We start from the raw sequence: 15,883 nt of genomic DNA on the forward strand, positions 1-15,883 counted from the left end.
TGCTTTTAATGTCTTGGTGCTTGGAAAGTTAAAAGCTTGGTCTTCTATAAACAAAGACTGGGACAAGGATTGGAAAGAGTGTAGATGTTGTAAAGTGGCTCTTTTTTTTCTTTTCTTTCTACTTTTCTGCTACTTTTCCTCAGGTTACTTGTTTAGAGGTATATTCTCTTCTGATCTCCACCTGTAGCTTTATTTTGATGAGAAATGTTTGGGTTGGGGGTGAGTGGGATGAGGAATAATGTTTCTTTCTAGCCAATGATGAAGTAGCTAACTACTACTGTGATGCTTGGCTGGGGAACAAAAAAAAAAAAATTCAGCATAGTGAAGGATTGATCTCTTCTGTGTACTATCTAACAGAGAGCAACTTTTTTTTTTTTTTTGTGCCGAGTCTCAGTTTGTTGTACTTTTTCAGAAACCCAGTTGGAGAATGCAACTGTCAGGTATCTTTGATGCTGAGAGAAAGTTCATTTTCCAAAGAAGGAATGCAAAAAAAGTAAGTACAGTTCCCAGGAACTTATGTGGGTGGGTTTTATTTTTTGCTCGGCTAATTCTCTTTCCTTGTAGACTTGAGTTGGCTGCTGTTCAATCTAATCCCCAAATGTGACCCAACAAGCTGTTTTTATCATACAGCTGACAATGTGGAACACTTTTTTAAAAATTTAGTTCCCTTATATGGTTCCTGAAGTCATCATTGATGCAATAAACTATTCTGCTAATCAGCCTTCCCTTCTATAAACATATTTTGTCCTTTCTCTGAGGGGGTGATTCCTGAATTCGTTAAACCAGCTCTTTGCTCCCCCTATTTCTCTTTTCCCGCCCCTTCCTCTCCCTCTCAAACCCTTCTCTGCTTATTATAGTGGGAGGCAGAAAGTACGACAAGAGGCTGATTGTGGAGAGGATGCACTGACATTCAGAAACATCAGTGGCTCCTTCAGGAGGAATACTGGGGAAGGCCAGCAAGTTGAGGAAGAGCAGGAGAGTGTCCGTGGAGTGCTTAAAAGACGAATAGAAACCCGAGAGAGCACAGAGGAGAAGCTAAGGCAACAGGAGGCTGAGCAGATTGACTTCCGGGACATTCTGGCAAAGAAAGTTAACACCAAAACTTTTTCTGAGGAGGAGTTGAAGGAAATCCCAACCAAACAAATGGACTTCCGTGGTACCCTGCAACGGCAGGTCAAGCCGAAAACCTTGTCAGAAGATGAAAGGAAGGTCCATGCTCCACAACAGGTGGACTTTCGTGGAGTATTGGCAAAAAAGGGCACTCCCAAACCTTCCTTACCAGAAAAGGCAGCAGGTTCAAAGCCAAAGCCAAGCACCCCAGATTTTAGATCTGTGCTTGCTGCAAAGAAAAAAACACCAACAGAGAATGGTGGCCCTGGGACTCAAGTCCAGAATGTAAATGCCAACTCTGAAGTGCAGAAATCTAGTGCCAGCAATAAAGTGCCAGACATCAGCATCACCTCTAAAAATCCTGTGACATCCAAGAAGTTGAACGCTGTCAATGCTACTTCGAAACTACCAGAGACCAGCACCGTTCCAGAGTCCCAGGATACCAACTCTAGATATAAAATACAGAATGCTAGCACCAAGAATGAAAACCAAGTTACTAATTCCAGCTCAAGGGAGAAAGAGAATAAGAATGACAGTAATTGCAAAGGTGATTGCCCACCAGCAGTAGATGGACGGATAACCGAAGATAAAGAAAAAGATAACAAAATAGAGCCTGAGGGATTAGCACCTTCCTTTACCGAAAAGCTACAGGATACCAAAGTAGTAGAAGGTGAAAAATTGGTCTTGCAATGTCAGGTTTCCTCAGATCCACCTGCTACTATCATCTGGACCCTGGATGGCAAAGTCATCAAATCATCAAAGTTTATTGTTCTCTCCCGAGAAGGTAAATTGATGTAAACAGCAAGGCAACCACACTACATGCTGCTGTTTACAACCTACTTCTTTGATTTCATTATTTTTTACTATATATATATATTGCTATAATTTTGTTTACTTCTGTCCCTTTAATTGATTCAAAATTTGCCAGTATTTGTTCTGCAAGGAGCAAAGAATAGTCTTTTTAAAATGTTTCCTGCAACTTCAAAAATGTCAGGCACATTTTTATTACAATACCTTTAAATTCAGGTTTATGTTTTATATAAACATGGTTTTATATTTTTTATTAAATCTTTTAACAATTAAAATGCAACTTCAGATGAGCAATTCATTTTCAGTATCTAAATCCTGGCATAATTACCATATTAAATGAAAAATTTGCTTTTGTGCTGAAATTGAAACAGCAATAACTAATAGCTTTGGGATTTATATTGTTTAAACATGTTCTTCAGTCCAGAATTATCTGAGACAAAATATAGGAAAATTAATTCCCAATTTGCTCAAGTTAAATATTACTTCACACTGATATTATTTGATAATTTAGCTTTTACTACTCTACAAGGATGTTAGAATTCAATAATATTTAAACAATGAGCATATGCTAATTCCCTCAAATCTAAAGATTACATTTTAATGTAAAAGTCATCCAACCAAGTTCTAACTGCAGAAGTTAGAACATTCTTTGCCAAATATTAGAGCTACTTTTACTTATCTGGAAATCCCTGGTTATCCCAGGATTGCTAAAGACCATGGTGCTGGGAACTTTGGAAGTTATAATCCCAACCATTTGAAAGGCCCAGGCTGAAGGAGGCTGAATTAAGACCTCCTTTTACATGTACATTTTACATACAATTAAGATGAAAGTGAATGCTCTTGATGTAAAATAATTCTAGTTGTATTTCTTTTCCTTGTCTTTTCTCTTTAACTTTTTTATTTAACTATACCTTACTCTTTTTCTGGACTTTATATAACATGATCAACTGAAAGAAAGTAGTATAAAGGCTTTGTATATGTCCAGGGAGAAAGAGAGAGAGAAATGATTGTGTATTGCCTCAAAAGGCATTGGAGCACCCTGAAGAGATTTAATATACTGAAATACTTGAACTAATGACAGGATATTTTTTGATAAGATTTATCTTAATATCTTACTTGAATTCTGCAAGCCATATTTAAAATTGTCACTTACTATTGGTATATGTGAGCTTGCGGCAAATAAAGGTATAAGAGATAAATTGTAATAATCACTTTGCTATTATTTTAACAAAAATAAAAAGTAAATACATGCTTTTGAAGTTAGATAAAGCACTTTTTCTTCCCAAGAGCCTGTTGCACTCCACTTTTGTCATCCCTCATCATTGGATATGCTGGCTGCTGGGAATTATACTTCAATACCATTGAACAATCAGAGATTTCCCATATTAGCCGCAGTTCCAACTTAATGATCAGGGTAATTTTTGGGGAAAGTAAGATCAAGGGTGTGTGTGTTCCTTTTTCCATGGTTGTCTGTCCTTCCTTCCAATACCATCGAAGTTAGCTGGTTGTCAGAGAGAGAAGTTGTAGTCAGATCGGCAGCACTGCCTTGGATTCATCTTCCTGAGTGCCATTCTTAGTACCAACAGCACAGGTGAACAAGGGCAGAAACCTTGAGGAGAAGAAATGGAGCCACAGCCAAATCAGAGGTGGGGCGTTTAGAGGATATGAATCTTCAAGACGACTTAGACCACTGTGTTGACTTCAACATTTCACAATTAAATAAGGCACGTGTTATAGAACAGGGTATGAATTAGATATGGAGTTTGACATGATGAACTCAATTATTGATATTATAGCAAACAATTTTCTCATTACTGTACTTGCATTTCCATCAGTTAACAGGAGGCAGAGACGCTATCTAAAGGGGCATTATAGCAATAAGCTATTTCTCATTCATCTATGCATAGTTTGGGGATAACAAGTCTCTAAAAATATTAATTTCCAATAAAATTCAATGTCAATTCAGGAGAATGATGATGTTACTGGTGTTCTTAACTGTAATAGCATTTTAATTTTTTTTATTTTACTAAATCTGTATATTCACTTGACCTAGTTTTCCCATACAGGTGAAATCTAGGATTTGCTACTTCAGACTGCAGTGTTGTGTATCGTAAGATGGAATGCTGCTCTGTAAAAAAACATTTTTCCTTGTAGATGTTTCTGACATTGTCCTCAGCTCCCTTATTTTTGTGCTCCCAAGCATGTCTCCAGGTCAATCTTGATTCCTAGCAATGGAAGAGGACTAGAATTCATAGTCTCCTGGCTTCTATCCTGGTGCCTTTAAACCAGTGGTTCTCAACCTTTTTAATGCCACGACCCCCGACCGGTCGTAAGTCGAGGACTAAACCGGTCGTAAGTTGAGGACTAAACCGGTCGTAAGTCAAGGACTAAACCGGTGATAAGTTGAGGACTACCCAACCGGTCGTAAGTCGAGGAGTTTCCCTGCCCGGGAGTGCCACGCATGCGTGGTTCCGCCCCCTGCGCCGGCTGAGGCGTAGCTGGCAAGCGGCAGAGACGAAGCAGGCCGACCACCAGCTTGCCCAGCCCAAGGGAGGTAAGGCACCTGCCGGAAAAGGGGAAAAAATGGCGGACAGCCTTGCTTGGCGACCCCCGTGAAATGGTTGATCGACCCCAAATGGGGGTCGTGACCCATAGGTTGAGAACCGCTGCTTTAAACAATACTGTACCCACAACTGGCCCTCCCTTGGGTTATTCTATCACAGGGGTAGTCAACCTTGGCTCTGTTATGACTCGTGGACTTCAACTCCCAGAATTCCTGAGCCAGCTGGCTCAGGAATTCTGGGAGTTGAAGTCCACGAGTCATAAAAGAGCCAAGGTTGACTACCCCTGTTCTATCATATAAGTGAGTCCAGTCAAAGAGGATGGAGGAAATTTTCTCCTGGCTTGCATCTGCATTGCAGTGCTTGAAGTCTTCAATGATTGAAACCCAATCTACTGCCTAGAACCAGGGGTGTCAAACTGCCGGCCTGCGGGCCGGATGCGTCATCCGGAAGCCGCACCCACCCCATTGCCGGCAATGGCAAAACCATCCCGATACGTTGTGCGGCGTCACGTGACGTCGCGAGTTTGACATGTCTAGGCCCTAGACAATCAGTTTGTGAATTGCACCTGACATATATATGGCAGTGAGAATTGAGATACTGCCATTCCTAAAACTGATATGGAAATAAATAAATGTTAATGATTGCTATCTCTTTTGTATTGTGCCTTGCATTTCAGAGGCATTGTTCTCTAACTTGAATTTCCATAGTGGTTTACAATAGCTTCGTCTTGAAAATTCTGATTTGTTAGTCCTAAAAGTTTGACTTGACATTCTTTAAAAATAAAGAAATACTTAAAATGATGGCTAAATTAATTTTCTATAACTAGATTTTTGCATGCATCATTTACCTGTTCTTGCATAAAGAGACCCTGATTTATTTTTCTTTCTCTATTACTATCATTGTATTAATCACTCAACAAGATCCTTAACCAAAGACCCTTTTGAATATGCTGAATTTATAGTATAGGGAGAGGAAATAGGATCCAGATCGGTTATTCCTTAAATAAATATTTCAATTTAGAGCCATTCCTCTTGTTTTTAAGTATGCAGGGTTTGTCATAATTTTGTATATTTGATGCAATCTATGTAACACCATTGCCTACTGTTTGAACTACCGTATGTTATTCTTAGAAATCATAAATTTGCTTACGATAAATAGGGATTCACTTCATGCAGTAGGTACACTAGAAAAAAGCAGTAAAATATTTATTTGACCAAGCTAGGAAGTCATAATTCTTTCATTGGTTTTATCTATTTACTTACTATATGCATGTATGGATACTTAAAAGGCAGTAACTGAGTTTGTTTCAATAACTATATTAAGCTCTCAACCTATATCCTATATCCTTGTTCTCACTATATATTTTTTCTTGTCTCAGAGTTATTCATTTGGCTCTGCTACTCTAGTTTTTGCTCTGTTATAGATTAGAGTAGAAAAAGTATTAGTTTCTACCTAGATGAAATGTGTAGTTTAAATAAGTACTATGCCCAAAGCAAGAATATAATTTAGTAACTTTAAGACATCAATCATAGGAATCCTGGTTAAATGCAATGGGTGTATGCATAATTCTATAATTGTTATCCATTTATTTAGCCAAAAAAAGGCAGCTTATAAAAATCATTAATCAGATAACCCTGTACTTAAGCTAATGATCTAAAAATATAAGGAACATGAAACGAGATGGTGAGGGAGGGACTAGATGGCAATCGCATGAACTACATAGGAAAGGGAAGGAGAGAAAAAAGAGTAAGATGTCACAAAATGAGTTAAATTTATCAGACAAGTACTACTTCTCAATGACTAATATTCAAAGAAATGCACACTTTTCAGTACAGTAGTCATGACTATATTTCTGGAATACAGTATAGGCTACAAAAGATCCATTTCCCCTGTTCAGGGGAAACTTTAGGGAAATGCCATGGATTCTGCTTTGCCAATTTATTCAGAAGCGTAACATGGATTGCAAAAGAAGAGCTTATCTTCCTCTCTGAAAGAAGATATTCCATTAACTAAGTTAGATATTCAATTTATAGCAGAACCCATACTTCTTACCCATATTATTTGACCCAATTCATATAATAATGCCAATTTCTTTAACACAAATTATAAGTAGAAGCTTCTGCTATCAATTTTCATATGCCAGTCCTTCCTTAACAAGATTTCTTCTATGAATGAACTTTTCTAGTAATCAGTGACTGCAGAATGATTGCTGGGAAAAATAAATAATTATGAATTAGAATTATATTTTCTATGCTGCCATGATTATTCAATTTTTCTGAGTGTGTCTGCCCATCCTAGCAGATTGATAGGGTAGGCATTCTCCAGTACCTTTCCTGAAATGTTCCCATTGAATGGGACCTGAGAAGTGTACCCTTTTTTTGTGTGTCTGCTTCTACCTTATGGAACATCCTCCCTCTGGTGATCTGGCAGGCCCCCACCCTCTTAACCTTCTAGAACAGGGGTGTCAAACTGCCGGCCTGCGGGCGGAATGCGTCACGCGGAAGCCACGCCCACCCCAGCTCTGGCAAGGGAAAAAAATTCCGATACAACACGACACGTCATGTGACGTGGCGAGTTTGACACCCCTGTTCTAGAAGGTCATCAAGACTTAGCTTTTTACCCAGGTAAAAGGCTGGGGTAACAGGGAGAGTGTTTTGGATTGGCCGTTGGGGCATCTCAAGGTAATGACTGAGGTTTTGGTTGTATATTATGGTTTTATTCTTATATTATGGTTTTTATAGCTTGAGAATATTATTGTCATGAGCCACCCAAAGTTGTGTTTAAGATGTGCAGCCATACAAGTCTTTGAAAGAAACAAAAATAAATTATACCATTTAGTAAATGTGAAGATTATCTGAGAGATGTTTCTTATTCAAAAATGATTTGGGAATATCCCTGCATTGCCTTGCTTTTTTGATGGGGGGAGGGGGAAAAATAATCCCAGTATGTGTATGTTCCAGTACAATACCTGTATTTCCAACACTGACAGCCTCTAAGAACCTATTCTGTATGCGAACTTTGTTTTTTGTATATTTGTATATTCTGTGCACCCATTTTCTCTAAAACCACATACAAGAAATGGCCAGTAGCCTTAAAAATAGCATATGGACTTTTTGTTATGCATTTCTGCGTCAATTTTATCCCAGCATTTATTGTAAAAAAGCAAATGAATCCTAATAGTAAGATATTTTTTTTTTACATATTTGGAAACTCACAATTATTTTAGAAACATTGGATGCCACATATAATGATGAATTGCTCATTCTCAGGATGTTGCTTGCATTGCCAGATGCTTTCTTAGTGGGAGTTAGGGTAGCTCTGGTTTCTGACCAGCTGGGACCATAATTTTTCTTTGATGTTTGTAGTTTTACTGAACAGATGTTTCTGTCCTTTATCTGAAGTATTTTAGAATTAGGAAAAAAAAGCATAAGAGTTTCTTTAGAGTTCCCCCCCCCCATAATCTGTGGTTGAGTAGATCTGGGAATAGTCCCTGTGGAAAACAGATATCCCAGCCGATTCCCACGTTATAGCACAAATCAGTGTACAGAAGAAGTATAAGATACATCTTCTACTAAGATTACCAAATTATAATTTGGAGACTAGGGAACTGTCTCTCAGTGCATCAGTAATGTGAAAAATGAGACTGCTCATTTGCTGTTCTTTTTTCCTTTGTTATATCATTTTTCCCAGTCTCTTGTAACAAGTAGGACTCTGATGCTTTATCCACTGCACACACCATCAAAAAGTCAAGAAAGTGACAGAAGGAGCATTTGATTTTTTTAAAAAAAACTTATCTATATTTATGGTCCAGATCTGGCACCTTACTTGTGAAAACTATTGCTCTTTATTAATTCATGGAACAGTGTACTGTAAGGGCCTTAATGCATTAATGTGCTTTTGCAGTATACAAAATGAATATTGTAAAACTAGGCTATAACTGCATCAGATACCATAAGTAGGTGCTAAAATAAAGTAGCATACTTCAGCAGCAATGCATAATGTGACTGTAAGAGGAAAAAGACAGCTGAACTTAAATTCTCAACTTTGGTTACTTGTATGCCTTAGCCTTAATTGTTTTTCAGATTTCAGCATCTCAATAACTTTTTTTAGATTCCTTGGGGTACATAGCAGGAGTTATTACAGCTGGAAAAGGGAACATATTTTGCTGGCCAAGATAGGAAAGTAAAACACAAGCGCTACCCTGTTTAGATGCTTTGCATATTTGTTTTGAAGACAACTGACTATCAAGCTGGCAAGAACTGGAAATCTTTTGCCAAGTTTGCACTATTTCAGTTAAACCAAACATCACCTTCAAGTAAGTCCAAAACTCAAGAGTGTCTTAAGAGTGTTTGGGCCTATAGCTCTATGCTATAAAGTCTATGAAAGATTGGATCCTTCCCACAGCGTTGGGAAACATGTTCCCTTATAATCCCAGCTATAAACATTTTGACCATGTTGTGCCTAATGCACTGAAGTTGCTGCTTCAAAACATTGCAGTGCTCATTTCAGACATACAAATTTCATAACACTCTATTAGTTGGTTGACAGCTATATAAACAAATCAGAGAAGGGGTAGATCAGCTTTTGCAGCAATGCTGTTGTTCTCTCTCCTGGGATTTTATTTTGTAAGGTGCCAAGAAATTCAGAATTCCGGACTGGAGTTACCAGACAAAGTTTTCTCAGAACTATGAGAAAAGAATCTCATCTCTGGAGGTCAACAAGGGCTTTTGTGGAGGAAATACCAAATGTTTCATTGAGAGACATATGGTCTCCCAACGCAGGCAATGAAGCAATTACCTAGGTCACAGACATTTTGGAAAATGTTGTGTCCTTAGTAAACGTAGCTAGCTTTGCTTTTTGTTTGTACATTTACTTGAAGTACTTTAAGGAAAACACTTGTGCATGATTAAAGCCTGGGACATCAGATATTTTTAATTCTAAAGTGAACATCCTCTGCCCTGACCTTTGGAGAAAGAGAGAGATTGGTGTTTGTACTGTGATGGGCAATCAGAATTGACTTGACTGTATTAAGTTCTAAACTAGATTGAGTGGTCATGGTGGTAATGGTGGATTTATTTTTTATCAAAGTGTTGACATTAAACATATTGTTCAAGTGACTTTTTTTCTAGAATAGGGATGCAAAACATATGGTTCCCCCAGATTTTCTTAACCTATAATTCCTAGCAACCCCAGGAACATAGTTGATGCTGAGGGATGTTCCCACAAATCTGAAGGCTACTAGGTTTATAAATACTGAGGAAAACACAGTAGGATTTGGACACATGTTTTCTCTTTGAATCAAAATCTTGAATAAAGTTGAAGGAAGCAAAATCTATAGGAATAGTTTCATGGTCATCAGTCATATTATCTGGAATTTCTGGATGCTGTAATTCCAACATATTTAAGAGAACCAGAACAAAGGATACTGTTTGAATTGTTTATATCTTTCTGTGTTCTGGCTGAACATGCCCAAATTGTTGACTTGAAATTGCACTGGAAAAGAAGAGATAAATACAGGCATTAAGGATTTTGATGTCTTAATCATAACACTGTTCTTAATTTCTGAAAACCTGTTTTCATGAATCAAAAGTAAGACCAACCTTTTGGCCTACAGAAAAGGACTACAAAGTTTCTCTTATGTAAGGAACTTTTTTTTTTCATGCAAATTTAGAAAAGATGATGGTTTTGGTCTTATCAGTTCTTCATTGAGTAGAGTTCATTTCAGTTTAGATCATTACACTTCTGTGACTTGTCTTTTGCTTTCCATTAGGCTCACTGTGCTCACTGACCATTGACAAGGCCTTTCCTGAGGATGAGGGCCAATACAAATGCATAGCTGAAAATACTGCAGGAAAATCAGAATGCATTTGCAGCGTGCTGGTGGAAGGTAAGTAAATTGACCCAAGTCTCAAAACTGTTCTTAAGAGTCCTTAGGTGATACTATTCAGATTCTGTTTATGTCAAAATTCCAATTCCTTCCTATCTTGGTTCCCATTCCTAAAACTATGCAAAAAAGGGGGGGACTCTTATTAGTTTCTTTCTGCATCCTTCCATAATAAATTGGCTTTTGAATGGGACATTAAACCAGCCAATCATGTGTCTATATTGTCCCTCAATTAAAGACCCTCCATGCTGTCAATTTTATCAAATCTGAATTTGCTTTAAAACCCTGTCAGCATTATTAATACAATTATGGAATACAATTATCAAGACTATTTCTGTATCAAAGAAACAGCTATCTTTGGAGCATTTTAACCAAGTGATGAGTTACTGCACACAAGATAAAACTTAATTGTAACAAACTAATAGCACACGTGACAGAAAAAAAGTGAAATGTTTCTTGTTTTAGTGCTTTGTTGTTGAATTGGAATTGTGATAGAAATTTGTCAACCAAGAAAATAATGAACAGAGCCTGTGCTATTCTGTTGTTCTGGACATGCCTGTTTCTTAGCTAGTTTTCATCCACAACCCTTAATGCAAGCAGACAAAACCAACTCAAGCTTAAATCAAAGCGCATGTAGCTTTCATGGCTGCATAGATCATCCCTAAGACTTTTTATTTAGTCAGTGTATTAATTTTATTTTACTTAAAACCTGCCTTTTAGCAATGTATATTATTGTTTTCCATAAAAGAGTTTGGAGATGACCTCGGGGAAGGAATTCATATAAAACTTAGCCCAGATAAGCAAAAGGGGTGGGGGGGGGAACACTTAAGATTGCCTTGCCTTGATTCTCTTTAGTGTAAGTGGGAAGAGAGAGAATTTATGTCAGTTTTCAAGATTCTTTTATTATAACCTAAAACAATAAAAGAGTTTCAGTAGTTCATGTGGTGTCTGTTTCCTGACCTGGTCTGGCTCAAAGGGATGACATTTTCACTTATCCTCTCTTTTGGGTTTATTAGACTGAGTGTGTTTGGCCGTGGCTATTCTGTCAATTTCAAAACTAATATTTGGACTCTATTGATTCATCACCCTAGGATATTGTTTGTCAAATAGGACAAGTTGGCAGGATTCAGATATCAAGCTAAATTATATACCACTTATAAAGTAAAAGATAAAACAGGTTAATGTATAACCAAATACATCCCAATAAAAAATCCTACTCCGAATTAGTTCCTAGTAACTCCTTCTTTCCAAATCTGATTGTTCCATATAATCCATCTTCATAGCTAATAGTCCCTGACAGGCATTTCATTAATTAGTTATCTAATTAGTTTTTAAACCCATTACCACATCCAATGGCACTGGACTCTGTAAATTAGTTACACATCACTGGATGTTTTAGTTTTAGACTACGGGAAGAAGAAAAACATTACCCAAGTACTCCTCATTTAGCATCCACAGTTGGAACCAGCCACTTGATCCTTAAGTGAAGCAGTTGGCAAGTGAAGCTGCAACTGCATTGCAATCCTTTTTCAGCTTTCCTTTGCTTTACAGACCTATGAAGGTTGTAAATGTGAGGATTGGTCATAAAGTTACTGTTTCATCTTGGTTCATAACTACAAACTGACATTTTACAAAGCATTGGCTAAAGGAGGACTATTCTGTAGATTTTTGCTCATATACAGTAGTGGGATTTCATATAGTTTTCCAGTTCTAGCTGCAACCCTTATAGGCTTCCTAAACCTGCTCTGAAAATTTTTTCCTTATGGATTGCAGGTTTCTGAAGAATCTTGAGGGGTAAGTGAGGGAAAAATTGTCATGTCAGCAGAGGTCATTCTGTGTGTAGAACAATACAACTGAAGTTTCCATCACCAAGGTCCTCTGTTGTACCTTCCTCAGTCATGCTGACTAATTTGCAATGAATTGTGCAAGACAGATATGAATCCCTGATTTTTTTTAAAAAATCAATTGTTCCATTCATCATTTACACAATTGCTTTATTTCAGGCACTGGCCTTCCCATCTTCTTCACTATTGGACAGTGAACAGCCATGTGCTAAATTCCAAAGATATTGATAGAATGTCCGTTCTCAGTATCCAGTTACTAATCACAGATATATTTGTCGTCCCCATTGTGCCTTCTTTAATGTCCCCAATGCATCTTTTTGTTCACATGTAACTCTTAAGCCATTTCAGGATAATTTAAACTCTTGGCAAAGGGCATTAGATCAAAGCTTTTTGCAAGATATCTTGCAAGATCCTCAGTGTCTTTATAAGGTTATGTTGCATCATTAGAACAAATTAGCTCTTGTAGTTGTTTAAGTCAAATTTGTTTTGAACATTTACTCACTTTACTCACAATGAAATTAGAACAGTACCATAGAATTTCGCTCTCCAGTTTCCATTAGTTTATTATAAGGTTATTAGGTAGTCACTTATCATACAAAGAAGCAAAGATTCGTATTTATAGGATACCACTGCAGCCAGTATAATGAAGTGCTGCTAATAATAGGAGTTTTTTGCTACCCTATTAAATTCTGCCAAGTCCAATTGTTCCTTAATATTTGAAATAGAAACTTGGGAGATAGCTCATACCCAGAACAATCACCATTTTTGTTTTAAATTTAGACTAGAAATATCAATATTTGTTACTGATTTTGATTGTAAAATGGTACTGGAAATAAAGGCACCTATTGTTTTGCAAAGATGCACCAAAATTTAAAATCACATTGTATCTTTTTTTCCCCATGGAATTTCAAGTAAGAGACATAGTGTTTCCAGTTAGCACTGACCAAATCTAGATCAGTTCATGTTCATCAAAATTATTGTAGCATATGCCCTTGTTAGTAACTTGCTTAACCAGACCTATGTATTAGATTAGTTGTTTCCATCGAGTAGAGTATTGTGTTATGTAGCTTGCTTTGCATTGTTTTGTTTTAAATGCTTGGAACTGATTTTTATTTGCCACAGGTAAGCACGTCAGTGACTATTTACAGCAATCAAAGATGTAAGATTACTACAAAAGACAAAATACATAGTTGATGTCAAAAGAATGTTGTATTGCTTGAATATATCTTCCAATAGTATATGTACATACTCTGTTGGTTTCACTATTGCTTCTGGTTAAATAAGTTTTTACAATGATACAGAGATACAAACATCTTTTTTTGTGAGTAGAACATACACAACGTGAGTGATCTTCGTGCAAATAGTCTTGATTTTCTTGAAGTCTTTAGCATAAAACCCTGATATCAGCCCTTGTGGCGCTACTCCAAAACTGAAACTTGATCAGTTCTTTCAGCATTAGCTCAATAGACCTATTTTTCCTAACTCCCTTCATTTTAAGCCCTCCTCAGCAGATTCATGTTTTTATAGCAAAAAACTTTCCACATGGGACATAACCCAAATAACCTGCATGCATGCTTTGAGTAAAGTAATAAGATGGATGTTTAAAATTTAGAGATTTAAAGAGTTCTAATCGTAACATTTCCTGGGGAGCAAAGAAAACTATTTTCATTCTGTTTTTCAAAATTTAGCCTGTCCAAGTCATCGTTGTTTAAATATCGCAACAGCCAACAATCTCCATTTGCTTTCTAGCCCAGTTAGAATCAAATGGCAGACAAATCAGAGTTCTCTTTTCATTGCAGTTGTTGCTCTTTAACTCAAAATGGTGATTTAGTTCTTAATTATTCTAACCTTCCCCCCCCCACTCCCTGCAACCTGTTTCCAATTTCAGAGTCTTTAAAGTCAACGGAAAAGAAGACCAAAAAGCCAAAGACTTCAGTGGGTTCTGTGCATGGAACAGAAAGTAGGTATCTTTGCTTTTTCTTCCTTTTTTTCTAAAATTATGTAAGTGCTTTGAAGTCATTTTCTATAACTGTGATTTAAATGGTCTCTTCCAGGTACAGTACATAACAATTCAATCTTTAAAAAATTCCTGACTGGGGATTTGAGGAGTTCCCAAACTGGTTGAGATGGTCAATTTGAAAAATCTGATTATAATAAGACAAAAAAAGTTGGCTGGCCCTGCTGCATGGATCCTAATACCTTAGATTTCTCTCGTGTGGTTGTTCCTCTGTTTCCCCAACAGATGAACAACAAATGTAATCATTTTCACTATGTAAACAGGTAGTTTGAGAGAATCTGACAGAATACTTTGCACCTAGTTAAATTGCCTCAGTATCAACTTTTCTGTACTGAACCTGGAAATATGTTAAAAAATACTGGAGATACTCAGATATAGCTCAGATATTGTGAGGAATGAATTCCATTCCTTTATTCTTCCAGAAAGCCTTTTCTTCCATTACCTCTCCCCAGTCTGTCAAATATCCAAAGATAAGCCATAGTGCAGTGGTTCTCAACCTTTTTAATGCCGCGACCCCAACCGGTCGTAAGTCGAGGACTAAACCGGTCGTAAGTCGAGGACTAAACCGGTCGTAAGTCGAGGACTACCCAACCGGTCGTACGTCGAGGACTTTCCCTGCCCGGGAGTGCCGCGCATGCATGGTTCCGCCCCCTGCGCCGGCCGAGGCATAGCTGGCAAGCGGTAGAGACAGAGCAGGCCGACCACCAGCTGGCCCAGCTCAAGGGAGGTAAGGCACCCGCCGGAAAAGGGGGGGAAAATGGCGGACAGCCTTGCTTGGCGACCCCCGTGAAATGGTCGATCGACCCCAAATGGGGTCGCGACCCATAGGTTGAGAACCGCTGCCATAGTGTAACCAATCCAAAGGGTCCTTTCCATTAAAAAAAATGACACCTTCCAATTATAGCAAATAACTTTCACAGGTTCCCCTTGCAGCCTCCTAACCACCCCTAATCCTACTTCTACCTTTAATCTTACCTTAATCCTACAACCTTTTGACAACTTGAGCTTCTCTTCTTTTTTGAGGAGGGTGACAGTGATATCCTGACATTGTACCAGTGGGCAAGGAGAGTTTATGTGATAGAGTTTATGTGATAGGCAGAGGGGATTATTAGTGTTTATTTTGTTGTTGCTGCTGCTGTTGTTGTTGGTGTTATATAAATCCAAACTGAAATTCATATATATATATTATTCAAAGTAACAGATTAATAGTAAATCAGGCTCCTGTAATTTGGCAGCTTATGGATGAATTTTAGCAGTTTGAACGTTGTGAGCTCAGAAGCCCACACAAGCAGATGTTGGGGGTGGTATAAAGCCTAAATGATGAACAAACATGTGATATATTATCTGACTTTTTTTTAGATGTTCAAGAAATTGTAAGTGCAAGGAAATGAAAATTGCTTATCTTCTACTGATAGAATTGTTGTACGTGTAGCACTAGTTTGATTTTGATTTGATTTTTGATTTTATTAAATTTATACCCCGCCCTTCTCCCGGAGGACTCAGGGCGGCTTACAGCCAGTTTAAAACAATGGTACAGTACAATACAAAATTTAAAAAGATTAAAAATAACTATTCAAATTTGGCCGCTTCTACTAAAAATTTAATTTAAAACCCCTTTAAAATACCCCTAGGCCAGTCCTGCCTGCTGAAATAA

General features: G+C 37.6%; 1 protein-coding gene across 1 annotated transcript in view; it reads left to right on the forward strand.

Moving 5' to 3' along the window:
• The window catches only part of MYLK (myosin light chain kinase), an 81,060-nt gene that overhangs the window by 10,027 nt on the left and 55,150 nt on the right, over positions 1–15,883 (forward strand). The window contains 4 exon segments of the mRNA XM_015817598.1: positions 413–493; positions 858–1,894; positions 10,255–10,371; positions 14,101–14,172. Of these exon segments, the coding sequence (XP_015673084.1) occupies positions 413–493; positions 858–1,894; positions 10,255–10,371; positions 14,101–14,172 (1,307 nt within the window).

Source organism: Protobothrops mucrosquamatus, unplaced genomic scaffold, assembly GCF_001527695.2.
Source record: "Protobothrops mucrosquamatus isolate PMUCROS unplaced genomic scaffold, P.Mucros_1.0 scaffold606, whole genome shotgun sequence".
NCBI classification, from domain to species: Eukaryota; Metazoa; Chordata; class Lepidosauria; order Squamata; family Viperidae; genus Protobothrops; species Protobothrops mucrosquamatus.